Below are 24,943 nucleotides of genomic sequence, written 5' to 3'. Positions count from 1 at the left end.
CACATAATATCATACCCAAATCATCGGAGAAGCTACTGCTGCTAGAATTCATGTGGAAAACAGTTGACAAGGGTAACACGTGCTTGAATAAAATCTGTTTTTAAACTCTTTCAGCTTCTTCCCCAAATCTTTAAGTCAATTGATTCAGGTACAGAAAAGTGATAATTTTGATAGCTTCCCCCTCCTCAAACAGCGCTTCCCCGATGATGAAATGTATGATTTATTAACGTGTAAGGGTATATATCCATATGATTATTACAACTCTGGCTCGAGGCTAGATAAGGTGTCACTACCGCCAATTGAAGCTTTTTACAATTCTCTTACTGAGAGTGAGTGCAGCACTGGCGACTACGAATTTTCTAAGAGGGTTTGGGCAAAGGGTGGATGTAAAAATGGGTGGGATTACTGTAAACTTTACTTGGCCAGTGACGTACTCACTCTTCTAGACATTGTGTGCAAAAATACGGATAAAATCTATGGGGAATTTGGGTTTGATTTAGGTTATTAGTTTTCCACTCCCCATTTGGAGATGGACTTGATACTTAAAATCAGTAATGCAGAAATAGGTCTGATCGCCAAAGTGTACCAGCACCTGTTTGTGGAGAGACCAATGAGGGTGGGTATGTTTTTCACGGGGATTGTATCATGAAAACTGATCCGACCGGACAGCACACCGGTGAAAAGTCGGACGCAGTTTTTTTGGATAGGAATTCCCTTTACCCATCGGCAATGCCTCACTACTGTTTGCCGTGTGGCAATTATAAATGGCTTGACAATCCTTGTGCTTTGAATTTCCCCGACATTGCCAGTGTTGGGGAGAATGGGGCACAGGGATGGGTTTTTGAAATTGACGGTGAAATACCCATGGAAATCCATGACTCCGTAAAAGACTTTGTTTTTTCTTGCATAAATAGACCGGTGGCTAGGGAATCTCTGAGCCCCTACAATTTATCTTTAGTAGAGGACGGGAGTATGCACTGGGTACCTTCAAAACAAAAGCTAATTGCTGATCTCAACCTAAAACAGAATATTGTTGTTAATCACGTGCTATTGAAATGGATGATGTCAAAATGTTGCAAAGTAAAAAAAATTCATAGAGCCCTCCAATTCGACCAAAAGCCTTACATGAAAACGTTTATTGACACCTTTGTCAGTAAGCGTTCACAAGTGAAAAACAAGGTTGAAAAAGAAGTCTATAAACTCATTTTGAACTCAGATTTCGGTAAAATGTGCGAGAGCGTACGAAACAGAAGTCGACGTGACATTGTAACCAATCCCAAAGATTGTGCTCGACTCATTGCGGATCCAAACTTCACATTGTTCACAATCATAGACTCTGATATGGTGCTCCTACACCGTAAGAAAAGAAACATTGTATTAAATAAAAATATTGCAGGCAGGAGTGCAATAACTGAAATATCCAGGAAACTCATGTTGTCATTTTATTATAATGTATGCAAGGTACAGTGGCCGATTGAGGGACAAGTTCAAGTGTATTACGGGGACACTGATTCACTCCTGTTAAAAGTCAAAACTGAAAATCTATTGAATGATTTGGAAAATGGCGAGAACATTGATATTGTACATTGAAAAATACACCAGCTTTTATTCATGATTTAGATAAAATCATGTTGATTTATAATCAACAAACTCATCGATCATTGTCCAACTCTACGCCAACGGAAGTTCATCATTCTGATCATGATACAATTGACACCTTTCAAAAACAATATTCCAATGAATTGATTGTCAGGAATAAAAATAAATTCAATGTTGGTGATACTGTTCGAATTAATAGAATAACTAATATCTTTGAAAAAGGTACTTACTTGTGGTCCACAGAACTTTTTAAAGTGGCAATAATCATAGACACTAAACCCATAACTTATCGTTTGCGTGATACCAAAGATGAAGAGATTCTTGGCGGCTTTTATGACTGTGAACTACAAAAAGTTAAAAATATTAGTGAAATCTATCAAATTGAAAATATTAAAGACACGTACTCGCAGGGGTAGGAAACAGTTACTTGTTCGGTGGCTAGGATACAACTCTGATTTTGAGTCTTGGATGGGTGTTGAAGATATTGACAATGCCCCATGATTTCTATGTAACTTTCATGTCCAAAGTTTCCGATCCTCTCTACAATGACTTGAATACGACAAGTTATTTTTGGACAAAACTCTCCCCTGCCATCAAATTTGACGGTGCGTATGAAGTGGCTCTTGTCTACTGTATTCTCAAAAATACCTATGACATCCTTAGAAAGGATTTGTGTATGATATAAAAGTTATACCATTCGATTGGACACTCTTTGTCGACTATGAATGGGTTGAAGCACTTAAATCTAGCGAATATCCACATGCCAAATTGAAATATATTGAATACGATAATATGACAGATTTGTGTCGTACAATCAATAGAAAAGTCTCATATCGTAGGAATGGTACATTCAATTTTAATTATTCATTGGAACACAATAGGATTTACATTACCTCACCTGTTGACACTGAAATAATTATTCTCAATGATAATCTGAGCGACATTCTTGGCTTTAAACAGAATACGATCAATGGGAAAAAAGCTGGCACCGTTTACGGAATGGATCAAGTTATTTTTGCTGATTATCCACCTGGTTTCGCCTCGGACTCTTGTATATTCCTCTATTCATTTTTTTTGGATACGTCGGGATTTGTCACTTCAAATGACGCCCTCCGTCGTGTTCTTGACCGAGCCACGACCCGAAAACCGGCTTATTCCGGTAAGGTAAAGAGTCTGCATTATGCTTCAGTAACATTTTATATTTGAAGGTCTGCCAGATAGAAAAACTCTGTCAGTTAGAAACACCACTAACTATCTTGGGGCATCTTCAAATCCCAAGAAAAGGCTAAACAGTGATTACATGTAATTTTCGACCCATTGTCGGCGACAGCACAATCACCTAAAATGAACAATAGAAGAATTCCATTTGTCTGTCCCGATATCGATTGTTATGTCGGTGCTCTGAGTCCAAGTCAAATAGGCAATGGATTGGACTACTACAAGGGGCGTACTACAATGTCTGGTTATGGTCTTGGTAGCTGGTTTGCTAGGCTATTTCGTTCTGCACTACCCCTTGCCAGAAAATATCTTGTACCTGCTGCATCAAATTTTGCTGCCTCAACACTACATGACTGGGGGTCGAGTATGAATTTCAAGGAGAGTGTTAAGGAAAATATTAGATCTTCAGCAAGAGCCGTTGGTGAGCAACTAAAATCTCGACAAAATGGGGAGGAATTGAAAAGGATGCGTGCATGTCATTCACTCATCAGTCTCCACCCAGGCGGGAAGCGAAGGACATCAACAAGGACTTTGAGGAATAAAACAAGGAAGACCAATAAGCAGAAGAAGAAATAGAAAAAAGATTGTTAGATCAAAGAAGGATTTTTTCTCTTAAGATTACTTATCTCCCCCACAAGAAATCATATCCATCAATTAGTTCCTCATTGAATCTATTCAATGCTGAAAATGTTGATGTCAGTGTCAAGTATGGCTACTATGAACAATTTCATCCCAAACAACCCCTCTCGAAAAATATACACTTTCAAATATTTTCCAATGAAGACTACTTTATTGATTTGTCATCATCATTTATTGATTTAAATATTGCGGTGAAGAAAAAGTCAGATAATACAACTCCAACTACTGGCGATTGTCATTACTATAAAAGTTGTATTATGCACAGTATGATTAAACAAACTATTGTATCTATTACTGGTGCATTGATGAGCTCTAGCAACAATTTATGCAACAGTTCAAGTTACTTACAATGTATGATGATGACACTAAAGGCATACAAGGTGTTAAGAGGAGAATTATTGGGCTATGAATATCGATCAGGTGTTGATACTGACGGCGAGTTGACCACTACAGTGACCCAGGAGTATCATCTGGTTGGAAAATTAAATCATGAGATATTATATATCCCAATGGCTACCCCCCAATGTCAAGATTGACATAAAGTTACAACTGGCCCCCTCAAATTTCATTTTGAGAAAAACACTTCCTGCAGCACCCGATGCAAATGTCAATATCACATCGGCAACTCTCCACGTCCGAAAACAATAGGTTATGAGCTCTGTTGCATTGGCAGTGGAAAAGCTAAGAGCCAATGGTAACAACATTAAACTTCTTGTCCCCCAAACGATCACCAATCAACGTCACATTGCAACTGATATTTTTAGCTATAGTGATTCATAATTTATCAATAGATAAATCTCATGAAAATTGTCTTTCGACTTTGTGCAGAGTGGCAGTGCTATTTGATGCTGGACTGAATCTCCCCAAGATTTTAATTTTTTCGGTCTACCAATCCGTGTTTGTATAGTGACTAGTATTACACTGTACAGTCTATCATTTGACAAAAAATCATTTTAAGCTCTATACAAGTTTACCTTAAGATCCCTAGATCATTGAACTCAGCTGTTTGAAAATGGAATAACCGATTCAATGTTTTCAAAAAATCGTGGGGTAATTGTTTTGGACTTGTCAGGGACTCAGGATATGAGCATAGTACGAACAGAGAATGTACGTTTAGAGTGTAAATTTGCCGATGCTTTGACTGAGAGTATCACGCTAATATCATTGAGTCAATTTAAAACCTATTGGGAAATCACACCTGACGGCAGTGTTCTACTAGACCTAGCACCATGAACGCAAACCAAATAATCAAGGTATTTAGTATGGATCCATACATGTCCCAGTACAAGTCCTATTTCATACCTTCGGACTTCATTGAAAAAATTCCAAGTGTTAACAATACCCTAATCATTGTTAATAGCAGTCCATCGACTTTGAAGACCGATCATTGGCTAGGTATTTTTCAAACGGCGAAGCATATTGAATTTTTTGGTCCGTTTGGCCTTTCGTTCGAATTCTACACGCCATACCTCATCTACTTTATTGAAAGCAGTTGGACAATCATCAATCAAAATAGTTGAAAATTAAGGGAATTAACGCTCCATACATATTGCTTTCACGTGCCACTCTTTTTCTTGTTCAGAATTCTTTACTGTACCTATAAACAGGTTCTCAACATCTACGTTGACATACCTCGATTGACTGACTTTCTTGTCGAAAATGTACTTACTAGCATATTTAGTACTTATCTTAATGACTTACTAATAAAATTTTCTAAAATGCATGTGAAATCGTCTATTAAAAAAAATTTATATACATGATAAAACGAATTTTCTACTCTTTAGATTTCATCTTCTACTAGGTATAGGTATTTGTCGACAACAACAAGTGCAGCTAGATTATCTGAATTCCCAGTGTACTGATCCTGATGTACTGCAATGTCAGGGTCACATTTTCTACAATAGAGTGTGACTTCACTCTTGTCATATCTCTTTGTATAGTCAATGATACTATTCTCATTCATTCTATAGATTTCACATGTTTCAATTTGCTTATTTGGAGCAATTTCACAAACAATGTCCTCAAGTGTCGAATCACATTCCGCCACAGCCAAATAAAAATCAGTGAGCTTATAATCATAACACCCATTGTCTTCACAATGATGACGTAGAAACCATATTCTTTTGCTGTTCCAACAGTTGAATCGCTGACCCGGCTCTTCCTCCCAGAACAATCTAATACCAAGACTATACCAATCTCGTAGCAATACACTAAAATCACGCTTAGGATTCTTTCCAATCATACCGGGATATGTATTCTCCCACTGATTACATTTATCATAGTGACAATTGGAGCATAGGTGCCCTCTAGGATGAGAGTCACACACCCCTTCAAGACAGGAATTACAACCTTTAATTTGTACAGCATATCCTCTATGCAATTTACACGGGTTGCATAATCTACACTTTTCATCATACTCATCAATCATTGTGCAATTCTCACATGATGACCAGCTGCCCAGTGTGTACACACATAGCGAACATGTATGGAACACTTTTTCATGTGTTGACACTCTCACTGCCGCAATGAAACTGAGCTAGCAACAACAAAAATTGTCTGGGATAGAGAGAGAGGAGTAAATTATACTTGAACACCATCTTTCTCATGAGAAAAAAGTCCTAAATTTCTAAACTAATGTTTAAAAGCATATCCACAATATCATTTTGCTGTGTCGTGATCCATATATCAATAAATTGTGTAAATGCATTTGGACCACGACGTAGAAGCTTCATACAGTAGTCTAATGATGAAGAATCAGTTTTTATTATATCAACAAGCATTCCCCGAGAAAATATCTTCCTTTGAATAGACAGCTCTAGAAAATCGTCATCTAGAATCAAACGTTTTTCCATAAACACTAGATTCCACAAGACTTGCTCTTTCTCAAATCTATTCATTTTTTAGACCTAACACTCTCACAACCAACTTCAGACTAACCAGAATTTTTTGTACAATAGAAAATATACACTAATCTACTATAGAAAGAAAAATACCTTTGATTTAGAAACAATTTTATTGAACATAATTACAATAATAATAATATTCACTGATGCATTTTGTTCTCATCAATATATTTCGATAGGACATCTAATTCTGACCGAAATTTATTTAAATGGAGAATATTCTCTTTTCCAGCAAAACATAGTTGCTCCTCCTGTTTAAATTTGCTTAAGGATATTACGTATATAGCATACATATTGTCCCATTTAAGGCATAGTCTACAGCCTGCGGTTATTTCCAGAGCCACGTTGGGTACTCGTATATTCTTGCTGCTGCTGTCGGCTCCATCATTAATCTCCAATAATGTAAATGCACCACTCATTTTTCTCTACTAATATCCTCTCAAATAAACTATTCTCTCTGAATTCAATTCACTTACTAATATGAATTTTGGTGAAAACCATTCCTTTTATCCAAATCCCAACCACAAATCAAGTTATCGTATATTGAACAACCTCTAATTTCTCTGATTGGCTCCTAAATCTGGCTCTGATTGGCTCCTTGGCTCTGATTTGACAACAATAACAAAAACCTTGCCAACTTTTAAAATGTTCAAGTGTAAGTTTAATGACACAGCCATGGGTTTTTCTTGCGCAATTCCAATGTATATTTTCATGAACCGTTCAAATCAACACCAATTTCAATGTATATTTTCATGTAAGTTTAGAATCGGCACCAATTTCAATGTATATTTTCATGTAAGTTTAGAATCAGCACCTAGGTTACTACTGCTATTTATTCTAATTAACGGCCTTTGTGATTAAGGGTTATTTTTAAAGAACAAAATTCAAAATTTAGCGAAAGCTCGTTACGTAAGTTAATTCGTAAGTTACGTATATTTATTGCTAATAAAAACGTTCGTAAATAAAATTAAACGAGTTTTGAGAAAGCCATTTAACCTAATAAAAGTAAAATTAATATGAAAATTTTGTTGTAATTATTCATGTACGGTGAGCTAAAATCAAAACCTGTATTAATTCAAAAACGTTCAAAAATTAAATAAAAAAAACAAGTGTTTTTAACTAAAAGTAAGGAACGACGTTAAAACTTAAAACGAACAGAAATTATCCCGTATATGAAATGGGCTGTCCCCTCCTCAACGCCTCGCTCTTTACGTTAAAGTTTGACTCTTTCACAACTCTATTTTTTAAAAAATAAAAAAATTCAGTGTAACGAGCGCGCCTTTGCGGCGGGGACAGCCCCTTTCATGTACGGAATAATGTCTGTATTGGTATTTATGTTTAGTATTGGTTTTGGTTTATTGGAAAGCCACTTAGCACAAGAAAAATAAAATTAATATGCAAATTTTGTTTTACTTGTTCAATGACGGTGAGCCAAAATAAAAGCTGCATTAACTAAAAAACGATCAGAAATTAAATAAAAAAAACAAGTTTTTTTAACTGAAAGTAAGGAGCGACATTAAAACTTAAAACGAACAGAAATTATTCCGTATATGAAAGGGGCTGTCCCCTCCTCAATGCCTTGCTCTTTACGCTAAAGTTTTTTATTGTTTTAAAAAATAAAGTTGTGAGACAGAGTCAAACTTTAGCGTAAAGAGCGAGGCGTTAAAGGAGTAGTTTGACTTTTGTGTCAGTGTTGTGACTTTTGTGTCACAACATGAGTGCTAAAACATAAGGCCATTAAGTTAGAATAAAAAAAAACTTTTAAAAACACTATAGAACTTTAGCGTAAAAAGGCAGGACTTGAGAATGGGGCATTTCCACTCATTTGCTTAATACTATATGTTTGTTCTAAGTTTAAAGGTTGCGCATTACTTTTGGTTGAAAAAAACTTGTTTTCTAATACGATTTCGTGCAGGAGTTATACGACATAAGTAGTATGCATCATATGGATTTTCTTGAAGCTATAGGGATCACCATGCTATTTGCTTGAAGCTCTACAGCTTTTCAAAGAGAGTGAGTACCCCCTCACATGGCCTTATACTTTGCTTGAAGCTATAGAAATTACTATGCTATTTGCTTGAAGCTCTACACCTTTTCAAAGAGAGTGAGTACCCCCTCACATCTATGTTATACTTCTAAGGGTTTATGTTCCTTGGTACTTTTCAAAGCAAAGTGATCAAACACGTTTTGGAACTATGATTGAGATTGTGTAATGCAACCAGACTGGTTTATGAGGCAAGACCCACTTTTTGGGGCCAATCACAGAGAGCGGAGGCTACTCCATATACGATAGCTGGATTAGTATTGGAATTCGAATAAAAGGAGTGATTTTCATTGCAATTGAGATTAGTAAGAGAATTGAATTCAGAGATAATAGTTTATTTTAGACGATATTAGTAGAGAAAATGAGTGGAGCATTTACACTATTGGAGGTTGATGGTGGAGCAGGTTGCAGCAGCAAGGATATACGAGTACCAAACGTCGCTGTGGAAATTACACGAGGATGTAGACTAAGCCTTGAATTGGATGATATGTATGCTAGATATTTGATATCATTGAGCAAATTTAAAATGGAGGAGCAATTATGTTTTGCTGCGAGACTGAACATTGTCCATATACAAAGACTCCAGGCAGCATTAGATGCGCTAGTGAAATATATTGATGAAAACAAGTAGAATCAGTGATTATTATTGTTGTAATTATGCTCAATAAAACTGTTTCTAAATCAAAGATATTTTTCTTTCTATAGTAGGCTAGCGTATATTTTTTAGAGTAGAAAAAATTCTGGTTAGTCTGAAGTTGGTTGTGACAGTGTTAGGACTCTAAAAATGGATAGATTTGAGAAAGAGTGAATCATGGGGAATCTTGTGTTTATGGAAAAACGTTTGATTTTAGATGATGATTTTATAGAGCTATCTATTCAAAGGAAGAAATTTTCTCAGCGAATGCTTGTTGATATAATGAAAACTGATTTTCCATCATTAGACCATGGCATGAAGCTTTTACATCATGGACCAACAATTTATACACAATTTACTGACATATTAATGACGAAATAGCAAAAAGGTATTGTGGATATACTTTTAAACACTAGCATATAAATCTAAGACTTTTTTCTCATGAGAAAGATGGAGTTCAAGGATGATTTAATCCTCTCCCTCTCTCTCTCTCTATCCCGCTCAATTTGATGATCGTAGCTGAGTTTCATTTTGGCGGTGAGAGTGTCAACACATGATAAAAGTGGTCCATACATGTCCATTATGCATGTATAAACTAGGCAGCTGGTCATCATCTGAGAATTGCACAATGATTGGTGAGAATGATAAAAAGAGCAGATTATGCAACCCGTGTAACTTGCATACAAGATATGCTGTACAAATTAAAGGTTGTAATTCCTGTCTTGAAGAGGTGTGTGACTCTCATCCTAGAGGGCACCTATGCTCCAATTGCCACTATGATAAATGTAATCAGTGGGAGAATACATATCCCGGTATGATTGGAAAGAATTCTAAGCGTGATTTTAGTTTATTGCTACGAGATTGGTGTCGTCGTGGTTTTAGATTGTTCTGGGAGGAGGAACCGGGTCAACGATTCAACTGTTGGAACAACAAAAGAAGTTGGTTTCTACGTCATCGCTGTGAATACAATGGCTACTATGATTATAAGCCCACTGATTTTTATTTGGCTGTGACGGAATGTGATTCGCCACTTGAGGACACTGTTTGTGACATTGCTTCAGGTAGGCAAATTGAAACATGTGAATTCTATAAAATGAATGAGAATAGTATCATTGACTATACAAAGAGATATGACAAGAGTGAAGTTGCACTCTACTGTAGAAAATTTGACCCTTACATTACAGCACATCAGGATCAGTATACTGTGAATTCAGATAATCTACCTACATTAGTTGTTCTCGACAAATATTTATGCCTTGTAGAACATGAAATCTAAAGAGTAGAAAAGTCGTTTTTATCATGTACATACATTATTTTTATTAATAAACAAATTCACATACATTTTTAGAACATGTTATTGGTAGGGCACAAAAATAAATATTAAACACGTTTGTAAGTATATTTTCCACTAGAAAGTCGTTCAATCGAGGAAAGTCAACGTAGATGTCGTGAAACTACTTGTAGGTATAGCCACGACATCTGAACATGAAAAAGAGTAGAGCAGGAAAGCAACATGTCTTAGTCGTTAGATCCTGTACTCTCCTTCGATTTTGAATAATAGTTTCCCCACTGCTCTCAATAAAGTTGCTGATGTTTGGAGTGTAGAATTTATATGATAGGCCATTAGGAGCAAAAAATTCAATATTCTTCGCTGTTTGAAAGATGCATAGCCAATGGCTTGTCTTCAAAGTCGATGGACTGCTATTAACAATGATTAGGGTATTGATAACACTCGGAATTTTTTCAATGAAGTCCGATGGTATGCAATAGGACTTGTACTGGGACATGTATGGATCCATACTAAATACGTTGATTATTTGGTTTGTGTTCATGGTGCTAGGTCTAGTAGAACACTGCCGTCGGGTGTGATTTCCTAATGGGTTTCAAATTGACTTAATGATATTAGCGTGGTACTCTCAGTCAAAGCATCGGCAAATGTATACTCTAAACTTACATTCCCTGTTCGTATTATGCTCATATCCTGGGTCCCCGACAGGTCCAAAACAATTACGCCTTGATTTTTTGAAAACATTGAATCGATTTTTCCATTTTCAAATAGTTCTGAGTCATGATCTAGGGATTGCATGGTCAACTCATACAGAGTTCTATAGGATTTTTTGTCAAATGATAGAGTGTACAGTTGAATACCAATCACTTTGCACACAAGGCTAGATAGACCGAAAAAATTAAAGTCATGGGGGGATTCAGTCCAGGATCCAACGGAACTGCCACTCTTGACAAAGGTCCAAGCGAGTTTTGATGGGATTTCTCCATTGATATATGATTAATCGGTATAGCTACGAGACCCGGTGGCAATGTGATGTTGATTGGTGATTGTATGAGGGACAAGAAGTTTAATGTTGTTGCCATTGGCTCTTAGATTTTCCACTGCCCATGCAACAGAGCTCATAACCTGTTGTTTTCGGACGTTGAAAATTCCCGATGTCACAATGGCATTTGTATTGGGTGCTGCAGGAAGTGTTTTTCTCAAAATGAAATTCGACGGGGCTAGTTGCATCTTTATGTCAATCTTGACATTGTGGGGTAACCATTGGGATATATTGAATATCTTATGATTTAATGTTCCAACCAGATGATACTCCTGGGTCACTGCAGTAGTCAACTCTCCGTCAGTATCAACACCTGATCGATATTCATAGCCCAATGACTGTCCTCTCAACTCCTTATATGCCTTTGGTGTCATCATCATAAATTGTATGTAGCTTGCATAGTTGGATAAGTTATTGCTACTGCTCACCAATGTTCCATTAATAAATACATTAATTTTTTTGAAAAGGTTGTGTAGAATACAGTTTTCCTAGGAGAGACCATCGGCAGCAGTTGGAGTTGTATTATCTGACTTTTTCTTCACCGCAACATTTAAATCAATAAATGTTGATGACAGATCAATGAAACACTCTTCATTGGAAAATATTTGAAAGTGTATATTTTCCGAGAGGGGTTGCTGGGGATGAAATTGTTCATAGTAGCCATACTTGACACTGACATCAACATTTTCAGCATTGAAAAGATACAATGAGGAACTGATTGATGAATGTGATTCCTTGTGAGGGAGATAAGTCATCTTAAGAGAAGAAATCCTTCTTTGATCTAACAATCTTTTTCTTTTTCTGCTTATTGGTCTTCGTCGTTTTATTCCTCAAAGTCCTTGTTGATATCCTTCGCTTCCCGCCTGGGTAGAGACTGATGAGTGAATGACGCGCACTCATCCTTTTCAATGCCTTCCCATTTTGATGATATTTTAATTGCTCATCAACGGCTCTTGCTGAAGATCTAATATTTTCCTTAACACTTTTTTTGAAATTCTTACGCAACCCCCAGTCCTGTAGTGTTGAGGCAGCAAAATTTGATGCAGCAGGTACAAGATATTTTCTGGCAAGGATTAGTGCAGAAGGAAATAACCTAGCAAATCAGCTACCAAGACCATAGCCAGACATTGCAGTACGCTCCTTGTAGTAGTCCAATCCATGACATATTTGACGTGGACTCAGAGCACCAACATAGCAATTGATATCAGCACAGACAAATAGAATTCTTCTATTGCTCATTTTAGGAGGTGGTGCCACCGACAATGGGTCGAAAATGACTGGTAATCACTGCTAAGCCTTTTGTTATTGCTAAGGGATCACCCAATTCACTTCTTAGTGCTATCTGACAGAGTTCCAAATACGAAGTGTTTACAGGAACATACTGAAGATGCTTTATATTATAGTGATGAACAAGTTCATGAGTTGTTTTTGTTCAAGAACACGTAGTAGGGGTACATTTGAATTACCAACTCTCGATGCTTCCACAAAGGATACATAAAGAAATATGCAAGAGTCTGAGACAAAATGAGGTGGATAATCAGCAAAAATAACCCGATCCATCCCGTAAACAGTGCCATAGTTTTTCCCATTGATCATATTCTGTTTAAAGCCAAGAACGTCTCTCAGATTATCATTGAGAATAATCATTTCAGTGTCAACAGGTGAGTTAATGTAAATCCTATTGTGTTCCATTGAATAATTGAAATGGAATTTACCATTCCTACCATATGAGATTTTTCTATTGATTGTACGACACAAATCTGTCATACTATCATATTCTATATATTCCAATTTAACATTTGGATATTCGCTAGATTTAAGTGGTTCAACCCATTCATACTCGACAAAGAGTGACCAATCAAATGGTATAACTTTTATATCATACACACGATCCTTTCTCAGGATGTCATAGGTATTTTGTAGAATACAGTCGACAAGAGCCACTTCGTACGCACCGTCAAATTTGAAGGCGGGGGAGAGTTTCGTCCAAAAATTACTTTTTTTATTCAAGTCATTGTAGAGAGGATCGGAAACGTTGGACATAAATGTTAAATAGAAATCATTGGGCATTGTCAATATCTTCAACACTGATCCAAGCATCAAAATCAGAGTTGTATCCTAGCCACTGACCAAGTAACTGTTTCCTACCCCTGTGAGTACGAGTCTTTAATATCTTTTCAATTTGATAGATTTCACTATTATTTTTAACTTTTTGTAGGTCATAGTCATAAAAGCCGCTGAGAATTTCTTCATCTTTGGTATCTCGCAGACGGTAAGTTATGGGTTTAGTGTCTAGGATTTTTGTCACTTTAAAAAGTTCTGGGGACCACAAGTAATTACTCTTTTCAAAAACTTTAGTTGTTCTATTAATTCGAACAGTATCACCAGCATTAAATTTTTTCTTGACAGTCGTTTCATTGGAATATTTTTTAAGAAAGGTGTCAATTGTATCATGATCAGAATGATGAACTTCCGTTGGGGTTGAGTTGGACAATGATTGATGGGGTCTTTGATTATAAATCAAAATGATTTTATCTAAATCATGAATAAAAGCAGATGTATTTTTCAATGTACAATATCTTGAAATTAAAAGTCAAATAGTTCTTATCAATTGTTCGGCCAATGCAGCCTTTATAGGACTATGACTATGATAGAGCAGTGTATTATATTTCGCTAGTACTTTTGCAACATGGGGATTAACAAATTCACTACCACGATCCGTTTGAATTTTTTTATACGAATCCTGTTCGAGAATACTTTCAACGGCCTGAGCAACTTCAACACCTCTCTTTAACTGCAATGGAATGGCATATGCATAGCGACTAAAAACACTAATTGCAAGTAGAATGTACTTTTACGGTGTATTGTGACGTCTTTGAATCTCATCTAGAGTTAAGAGATCTGCTTGCATTATATGCAATGGTGAAAAGGCTTTAGTTTTTCAATAATGATTAGCACGAAGCCTATGATTTCTATGCAGAGTGTAACTTGTTTCATTTTGTAGATAGTTTTGTACACTTTTAGTGTGAACACCAGTGACTTTGGAAAGAGTGGTGGAGGAACCTAAACTTCCCGCTTCACAAATATTTTCATAAACAAGTTTCAGAGCTTCAACTATTTTGAACGTAAACGTCTAGTGTAACGTCCGCTTCCCTTTTGTATACTAGTGCTTGGTGGGGGTGATGGTGACGTTGACTTGATACGTCTTCGCTTTTGTCTTGCTATCAGTGGTGTGCTGCTCCTCCTCACCATTGTCAAGTTTCCACTAGGTGTGCTAGTATTTTCCAAAGTTGATTTAAAATATTCTTCTCCTTCTTCTTTATGTTCATATTTTAATGGTGTTGAGGGTGCATGTTCATTTAATTTTTTTAGAATTTGCCTATTGCTAATAAGGCTTTTGGGGAAGTTTAATTTATTTAGAAAGTTGTATAGATGAGCGTCAAATGATAATAGTCCTTTACGATTTGTAACCATATCATAGATTAAATCAAGTAGATTATAGCTCTTGCCCTGAATTATAATCCCTTTCCCATTGCTTTTAACTTGAATATGATCTTGACCACTTTCCATGAGATATGTTATGAGTCGTTTACTTTGTTTACGATATGAGTGCGGCATTAAATTTCCAATGCTCGACACAATTTAATTCTATTCCTCCTTCTTTAATTGTGTTCCAGCGGCAGCAGCAGCAGCAGAAGAAGAATCCTGAGGAGATTGTTCTTTTTTGTGGTCAATACCACTGGCCTTCGCACGATAGGGCTTATATTTGTCCACTTGGCGAAGTTCATCTTGAAGTAAAAGCAGTTTTTATCATTATCAATATTCTCGTTGTCATTGAATTTACTCAGATTGTCCTCAAAGTGTTTCACGGGTGAGAGAGCGAGTTCTATTAGAGTCAATTTATAGGGTTTGGCAATTCTCTAGAGAAAACTGTTTACAAGTCCTGCAATTATCGGTAGTAAAAGTGTGAAAAAACTACCGCCCGCCTGAAGAAGACGTTTCCTTTCAAAATTCTTTCCTCCTTTTTTAGAGGCCAATGTACGTACAATGGAACGATGTTGCTTTGCCTGTTGCTTAACTACTTCTGGCAGTTGAAAATTGCCCTCAGTCAAATTTAAACAAAGTTCGGGTATTAGATTAATGAAATCATTGTCAACACCATGTTTGAGTAGGGCTTTCCTAAGTGGGGATTTTGAAGTGTTTAGAGCTGAAATAAATGTATATTTTCATATAGTTTCTTCAGTGTCATGATAGCAACTAATAGGTCTTTTTACTGTTCACGGGGAGATATACTGTAATTTAATTGTCAAAAATATCTGTGACTACACGCAAATCCTCGGGTGTATTTTGATTAAGATCCAATAGGATGTAGCCGTAGGGTTTATTAGTTGCCTGATTGTACAGTGAGAGCAGAAATTTAGGTGCCCCGGGGTATATTTGTTTATTGACGGTTATTAGCAAGCTAGAACCACGAACAACTCTGTGGATGATATAGTAGGTGCAGTTTAATGCAAGTAATCGCATACGTTTGCTCTGATGAAAGAGGTTGTGTAGAACCAGAGTAACGGAAATCTGTTCATGATGAGAGCGAACAGTGAACAGTTGTAGCATTTCCTGGGATCATTGCTCAATAGATTCAGCTAAATTGTCAATGATCAGGCAAGAGTTTGGTTCAATGAGGTTGAAAACATCAAATCCCTCTATGAATTGCATCTGAACGCCCGCTATACCAATTGCTTCTATTTTATCGAATAACTCCAGCCAAATACTGTAACAATAGTAGATTTTTTTTCGGCTTTTCCACAAATATTTTATCGCAATTTTTAATTATTTTAGTTAAGAGTGTCGTTTTGCCTGAAATCGATGGACCGCACAGAAACGATCTGAATGGTGTTTTAAATTGATACATGCTCCCTTCAACAGTTCACTACAACTAACGGTAGACTAAAGTTGTCTAATGACTAAATAATTTCCCCACTAGTCCGTTCAGGAATAATGAGAAGAACAAAATCAATAAAGAATCATATTTCTTGTATTATTAACATAAGAAAACAGAACTTTACAAATAATACATTACAGAAAAAAAAATAAAATACACTAAAGATTTTTTAAATTTATTTATAATAACAAACATAAACATTTATTTTTTAAAAAATTCACTAGAAAAAGCACTTTAATAAATATACTTCATTTATTTATAAAAAATACAAATTTTAATGAAAAAATACACTTAAAATACTATCACTTTATTACACCATTTTTAATTTGAATGCAACAACAACATGTATATTTACAAAAAAAATCTGCTCTAAGTAAAAAAAAAGATACCGTTGGTAGTGGTGCCCCCCCCCCCACTGGCAGCCGGCTGGGCAGCCGAAGGCCCCTCCCCCGGGTTGCAAGGCCCATCCCCCCAGGCCTCTAGCCCCCCCCCTCCTCCCAAGGTTTTGGGAAATTTATTGGACTTTTCTCAAACCGAGACTTTCCCTATGTCTAACACATTCGGCTTGGTCGGAAGTTAAATAGTGCATCAGGAGGAGGGTGGTCACACCGTCTTGACAAACATAGACCTTGTCGGAAATGGTACTCATGGCAATTTTTTCTATATTTACAGTGAAGTTCCTGTAGTTTATGGAACGAATTGCCAACAATTATGCTCGTGGAATTGTATTTTCAACAATACAATTCCTATAGACGTCCATGTCGAAATTCTTATCCACATAGCGCGTGGGTACTCCTTTGCAACGTTTTTTGATTTCCTCGTCCTGTATCAGTATAAAGTACACCTTCGGACTTACAAACATACCACGGGAAATCATGTCACTTCCCGTTTCTGATATTAAAAATAAAAGTTGATTTGGCACCCGACGTTTCACTAGCTTTGGGTAAAGCCCACTCCAGTTGGTGTAGTCCTTCCGCAGGCTGATGATTTCACCGTGCGCTAAATCATCAAGTAGGTTTGGAGTTTTTACTTTTAGCAGTAGAGATTCTGTGTCCCCGTAGCAGACCTCTAGGTGTCCCTTCTCCGGCCACTGTACCCTAGCCAAATTGTAGTAGAATTCCAACATGAGCTTTTTAGAGATCTCCAAGATAGCACTGCCTGCAGCAATTTTTTTATTCAGGACAATGCGTCTTATTTTCCTATTCAATAGTACCATGTCCGGTCCAATGATTGTAAAGGAAGTGTAATTTGGATCGGCAATAATTCGAGTACATTTTTCGGGATCGGTCACGACGTCACAACAACTCCTATTGCGAACACTTTCGCAAATTTTACCAAAAGCCGAATTTAAAATGAGCTCATAGATTTCTTTTTCGGCTTTTGTCTGCGCTTCAGAACGTTTCTTGACAAAAGCGTCAACAAACGTTTTCATATAGGGTTTTTGACTAAACGGGAGGGCTCTATGAACCTTGTAACATTGAAAACGTTGTTGCACATCCATTTTAAAGCCACATGATGTGCAACAATATTTTTCTTCGGCAGGAGGTCGGTAACAAGTTTTGTTTTGAAGGTGTCCAATGCAATCCCTCCACCTCGACCAAACGTCTGTTGCAGGGACTCAAAGAGTCCCTACACAGGTCTATTGATGCATGGAAAAACAAAATCCTTTACCGAATCGCGAAGCTCCAGTGGTATCTCCCAATCAATTTAAAAAAACCGTCGAACCGGCCCATTCTCCTCAACTCTGTCAATGTTGGGGAAATTGGAGGCTTGAGGGTCATTGAGCCATTTATAGTCATCGCAGGATAGCGCATAATTGGACATGGCCGAGGGGTAAAGAGAATTCATATCAAGGAACACTGCATCCGATTTTGTCCCCGTCTTCTCTCCAGTTGGATCAGTTTCCAAGATACGATCCCCGTGAAAAATGTATCCACCCCTCATTTACCTCTCGATGAACAGGTGCTGATCGATGTCAGTGATCAATCCGATTTTTTTCTCGCTAATTTTTAGGATGACGTCCATTACCAGATGAGGAGATGAAAAATAATATCCTAAATCAAGATTAAATTCCTCATATATTTTGTCCGTATTTTTACACATAATGTCTAACAAAGTTAACACATCTCTGGACAAATACAGCTTGCAATAGTCAAATCCATTTTTACACCCTCCCTCTGCCCACACTTTTTTGGCAAAACTGTATTGATCAGGGGTGCACCTACGATCGTTTAGACTGTCGTAAAACGATAGTTTCCTCGGCGAATCTCGACATGGAGCAGTAATAATCATAAAGATATATGCCCTTGACCGTCAACCAATCATATAAATCATTTGGAAATTGTTGCTTGAAAAGGGGGAAAGCGCTACAGCCGTCATCGTTATTCTGCACTTGAATTAACTCGCTCAAAGATTTGGGGAAAAAACTGAAGGAATCTAAAGAGCGAATTTTATTCGTGTACTCAACGTCGTCTTCAACATATCTCTAAATAAATTCCAAAACAAGCAACTTTTCCGATGATTTAGGAATGATTTTGTAGAAAAAGCTGTCTATCACCCATGCATCATCCACAACTTCATTTCTTTGAAGTTATGCCATTGCTTGTAGCACATACTTCAGATCGTAGTTAAAATTATGCATAAAAACTGGAAGGAAGGGTTGCTGTTTAATTTTTAAATTACCTGAATTGTGAGCCCACCCTTGAAAGTTACTTTTCCCAGTTGAATTGGGGTCAATAAAATGATTGTGATCCTGGACAGCGTCCTTTGGGGCAAGAGCACCCCCTGCAAACCCAACAAATTGTCCTCTTTTCTAGTGCCCGTTGCTCCTTATCTGATAATGACATTGGGTAGTTGGTGTGACGCAATCGTGAAATAGATTTATTTGCTGTTTTTATTAAACACACCAATAATTTCTCCATGCTACCCTCCCCATCAATAGTAAAAAAAACTCTTCCGGTTACATTTTATTGTTGGAATCGCGTCGGGCCTGCACATAGGTACACGCAACGAGTTTGTGTTCCTTGACTATATTTGGCCTTGATGGGTCCGATACCTCCAATAGTCTTGATTCACAATCCAAAGATACTTTATCAACCTGTAGCAGGGAATTTTGGAAGTTTTTAAATTGTAAAGTATCTTTGCCTTCTGCCGGCATTTCTATTCTTTGATTGCCATGAATTTTGCAATATCTCATGTGATCCGTGAGTGTTCTTTCAAGTTGTAAATGGGAAAAGGCACATGGGGCAATAGTGACGTTCCCCGTATTTTTTGCCTTGCGATAAGAGTCGACCTATTGCCGTAACGGGGAAAAAATGACCGTAGGATTTTACATCTTTGGAAGGCTCATAGATAATCCAAACCCAATTTTTAACATTACCTACCAACGGTGTCCTAACTGAATATAAAACCTCTTTTTTATTCGGTTTCTTTCCCCCATTTACAAATTCTGTGTCATACTGGAGAACAACCACCCCCAACCCAAGATTTTCGTTTGCTTTTTCAAATATAGTTATTTCTTTTAAGGACACCGGATACTTTCCCTCTAAACAATCAAAATTTACTTTAGGAAAATTGTCTCCACCGTTACGTGCAAGTTTCTCGAGATTTTTCATTCTTGACTCATCTTTCAATGTTCTATGGGCTGCTGCTAAAAATGAATATTTAAAGCATTACTGCCCTGTTTCAAAATTGAAACCCTGAACCCCTCCTGTAGCCGACAAATCTGGGTGACATTTTTTCGTCGACTACCACCCACCCCTCTTAAACTAAAGTTCTTTTTAAATCTATTGAGATTCAGATCCATATATTCAATGTATAAAATGGTGGACCCACTCCGCCTGTCGTTGAATGTGTCCAAAGTTCATATTAATTTATTGACCCAATTGAAAAAGCTACCCTCAAATTCATTTAGACCAGGGTAAAAAGTTTGGTTGCCAGTTGAAAAATGAAAATAAAAATGTCCCCTGATGTCCCCTTTTGTAAATAAACTTTTTGATTTACTGATGCCTTAATTCCCCCTGGCCCCCCCAATTCTGAATCTGAATCTCAATAAGTGCTCGAATTCGGTCGATGTAGGTATGAACAACATTTACAGGGTCTATTAAAAGGACACTCCCGTCAACCATGTTTTCTGCGGGAGGATTAAAATCTATCCTATGTGTTTGCAAGTGACCTAAAGCAGATTCTAACAAATAAAACTCACGTAGTTCCGGGGACGCGATACTATTTTCATGTCCTGCACCTATTTGCACAGGACCTAATTCACTAATAATAAAGTCATCGTCAAAAATGTCCCCGGAAACTTTAGATCCAACAATTTCCATAAGACTATTCATTTCTTCCGTTGTAAATTATAAATCCAGGGGGATACTAAATGACGTACCTTCACTAACATCATCCGATTGTTCCGGCGACAGTGTTCCGGCGACAATTATCCATGATATTCTGAAGTCCTGGGCCAGGGAAGGCAGTTGTTTTTGTAGCTTCCCCCTGAAACTAAAATGAATGGATTGAGTTTTTTCTAGGTACCGGGGTATTAAATAAGTAAAATTTTTACACCTCCCTCAAAACTTAATTTCTCCCTCCTAGCATTATTTTAACTAAATGCTTGGCCCCCCCCGCCCTCACTTCATATAGAGTAGCCAAAATAGAGCTTAGTGAATTTTAAATTCCACCATATTTTTATGTTATTAATTACACTAAAAAAACTGAACTCCTAAAAAGCACTGATAAATATTCACTAGTTTGGTGTGGCATACACAATGCAATGTTTTGACTAATAGCAATAAAGTAAAATCAACGAATATTTGTCAAGGAGCTGCGATTAGTTCAGAAAAAAGCATTTCTCCTGAAGCATTTCTGGTCATATGTTTACCGGGGTATTAAATAAGTACCATTTTTACGCCCCCCTCAACACTTACTTTCCTCCTCCTAGCATTATTTTTACTATATACTTACCCCCCCTCACTTCATATAAAGTAGCCAAAATAGAGCTTTGTCAGTTCTGAATTTCACCATTTTTTTATGTTATTAATTACATTGAAAAATAACTGAACTCCTAAAAAGTCCTGATAAATATTCACTAGTTTGGTGTGGCATAAACAATGCAATGTTTTGACTAATAGCAATAAAGTAAAATAAAAAAATATTTGTCAAGGAACTGCGATTAGTTCAGAAAGATGTATTAGCCAATTTCTCCTGAAGCATTTCTCGTCATATGTTTACCGGGGTATTAAATAAGTACCATTTTTACACCTCCCTCAAAACTTAATTTCCCCTCCTAGCATTATATTCACTAAATACTTGAACCCACTCCTTCACACAAACAAAAACACACACACAAACACACATACACATACACATAAACTCCCACACACACAAACAAAAACACACACACACACAAAAATACACACACACACACACACACACACAAACACACACACACACACAAAAACACACACACAAACGAAAACAAACTAAAACGATCAGAAACAAACAAACAAAAAAATACAAACACACAGACAAACACACACACACAAGCACGCACACACACACACACACACACACACACACACATGCACACACACACACACACATACAAACGCACAAACACACACACAAAAATACACACACACACACACACACACACATCGCAACGTTTGACTAATAGCAAGAAAATACAATAAAAAAAATCAACTCAATAATTGTCTTAATACCTCATTTAAAAAAAACTGACTCTTTTTCCTACAAATCTAGTCGTCCATAAAAAATAGCGATCAGACTAGAAGCAGATTTCGTTTCATAAAAATCTATCCCCTCCCCTTCATAGATAATTCATTAGTATTAAGAGTGTTCAGCTAATATCAATAAAGTATTAACCGCATTTGATTAGGCTAAGAGGCGCGTGCTGAGCTGGTTTTTAGTATTATTTTTTTTAACTTTAGTACATGTATGCCATCTCTGAGACGAATATAAAAGTTAAATCATCAGAAAGTTGTTAAAAAAGGGAATTTGTAAAACGAAGTAGCGAGTGCGCTATAAAGAAAAAAAACTGACTCTTTTTCCTACAAATCTAGTCGACCATAAGAAATAGCGATCTGACTAGAAGTAGATTCTTTTTTCTACAAATCTACCCCCCCCCCCACTTCATAGATAATTCATTAGGGTCAAGAGTGTTCAGCTAATAGCAATAAAGTAGTAACCGCATTTGATTAGGCTAAGAGGCGCGTGCTGAGCGGGTTTTTAGTATTATTTTTTAACTTTAGTACATGTATGCCATCTCTGAGCCGAATGTAAAAGTTAAATCATCAGAATGTTTTTAAAAAAAAGGAATTTGTAAAACGAAATTGTGAGTGCGCTATAAAGTTGAAAGCTATCTGATAAATGGTGCTTACCGTGGAAGTTACACCTAGCTCGGTAGAAACCTTTCGTGGTGCATAGTGGATTACACTATCTCTCCTCAAGTTCATGCTAGTCCCGCCAACAGGCTTTAGTGTTTTATACGACGGGTCCTTGTGAGAAGAATGGAATTCTTGAGGATTTTGAATATTGTCTAGCATAACCAATAAATCATCTAATGTAGATATATCCAAAATATCAGGAGACGGTATGCCACCTTCCCCTACAATACCTTCAAAATTGAACTCTTCTATGTCATTGAACTTTGGTCGTTTTTAACATGACGCTTGAATGTCAGAATCCTGGAAATATAAATCAAATTTTAGTTATTCACTAGGTAATTTGTAGCCTTATAGGCTTAAATCATCCTAAAATACATAGAAAAAAACCTTGAGTAAATTGACACGTACCCATGCAAGTAGCTGATTATAAATTGTTAGACGAGCAATCGATGATCGCCTCATTAAGTTTGCTTAATTATATAGTCTTAAAAAAAAGATATTTCTGTAAAGGTACGCAATAAATATTTAGACTCAAATAGCCTATAACTGTATTGGAATGCCATAAAACACATTTTTAAATACGATACATGAAAAAAATACAATTTCAACTATTAGCTAAGTTTGAAATCTATTCAGAATATTAATGATGGGCGCCCCTTCCACCAACTCCTCCTCTTTTTTTCTCTACAATATTTACCCCCCCCTTGATTAAATTGACACGCGCCCATACAAGTAGCTGTTTATAAATTGTTAGCCGAACAAACGATGATCGTTTAAATTTGCTTAATTGAGAGTGCAGTGACCAATAATCTCACGAGAAAGCAACAAAACAGCCTTCTGATCAAAACATCTAAATAGTTGTTATGAACACGCGAATTTTATCGTAGATGTTTACTTCGAAATCTTGCACAATTACAGAAGTTCCCCTTCTGTGCGAAACTCAAATGATAAATAGGAATAAAAAGGTCATGTTCTTATATTAGTCCACGAATAATGTATATTTACTTACCGTTATAATTCTTTTATTGTCCGTTAGAACGAATGAATAAATTTGATTCTAATAGGCTTATTACAACTTCTATTAATCAACTGACCTAGAATGATCAATTTGTTCGATATGCAAAATATATAGCAAAAAAAACATGATTATAACTAGCTGTACACCGGTATTTCTAGAATGAGACCATTCTTTGATTACGCAATTTGACAATTTCTGGTTTTTTGGTTAAAAAAAAACATGTTATGATGACGGATGAACGAAGTTGCTAAAGACGTGTTCGATCACTTTGCTTTGAAAGTTACCAAGGAACATAGGTGCGAGAAGATACTCACTCTCTTTATAGAGGTGTAGAGCATCAAGCAAATAGCATTATAATTCCTATACCTTCGAGCAAAGTATAAGGCCATGTGAGGGGGCACTCACTCTCTTTGAGAAGCTGTAGAGCTTCAAGCAAATAGCATGGTGATCCCTATAGCTTCAAGAAAATCCATATGATGCATATTACTGACATAATACGCACACCGAAAATTATAACTGATCGGTTGTAATACAAAATAACTGAGGAAACACGATAACATACACCATATCAGTAGTTTTATTTTTATTTTTCAGGATTAGGGTATATTTTCCATTGCAATGATGGATTTTAGTTACAAGCTTTTATTTACACAATACATTACTTACTTCTTTGATTCTTCGCATTCTTCTAAAAGAAATGTGTACGATGGTGATTTCGGGATTTTATCTACGTTTGGAGCTGAGTTCCCAAATTTTTGAACTGCAAAACAAACTTAAATTAGATACTAGTTGAAGAAACCACCCTTTCCTGCCGATTATTGTTTCTAGTTGCTAAGTTTCACCCCTAGACAAAAATTGTCGGACCAATATTTAACCGCAATTGCTATAATGGGTGCACGACTTTTGTCGAACATGCTATGGCGATCCAGCTTAAAAGATTTAATGAATATGTTTCATGGATATTTCAATGGTTTCCTCTCTTCTCCACCATATTGTGTGTTTCATCAAAGTTTGCTTCTACAATCTTTTCATTTGTTATTTTAGCTCCCTAGATTCTGCCTCAGCCCTTAATTCGCTAATTTGTTCCTCCTGTAAAGATGATTCCCTTTCATTTATATATATATACATATCACATAGTCACTATTAGCTATGCACACGTGCCGTATCTCTGACTCTTTTTGTCGTATATTTCATGATATAAATATTTTTGTATTACAA

General features: G+C 36.6%; 1 protein-coding gene across 1 annotated transcript in view; it reads right to left on the bottom strand.

The window, feature by feature from the left end:
• The window catches only part of LOC148944363 (uncharacterized), a 244,829-nt gene that overhangs the window by 77,057 nt on the left and 142,829 nt on the right, over positions 1 to 24,943 (bottom strand). Inside the window, exon 5 of the mRNA XM_089099910.1 lies at positions 24,392 to 24,485. Coding sequence (XP_088956036.1) covers positions 24,392 to 24,485 — 94 coding nt within the window. The remainder of the gene's footprint in view (positions 1 to 24,391; positions 24,486 to 24,943) is intronic.

The sequence above is a fragment of the Artemia sp. Qi Xiang Cuo genome, chromosome 14, assembly GCF_049724085.1.
Source record: "Artemia sp. Qi Xiang Cuo chromosome 14, ASM4972408v1, whole genome shotgun sequence".
NCBI lineage: Eukaryota > Metazoa > Arthropoda > Branchiopoda > Anostraca > Artemiidae > Artemia > Artemia sp. Qi Xiang Cuo.
Note: the sequence above shows the minus strand (reverse complement) of the source record. Positions and strands in the feature narration are given on the sequence as shown.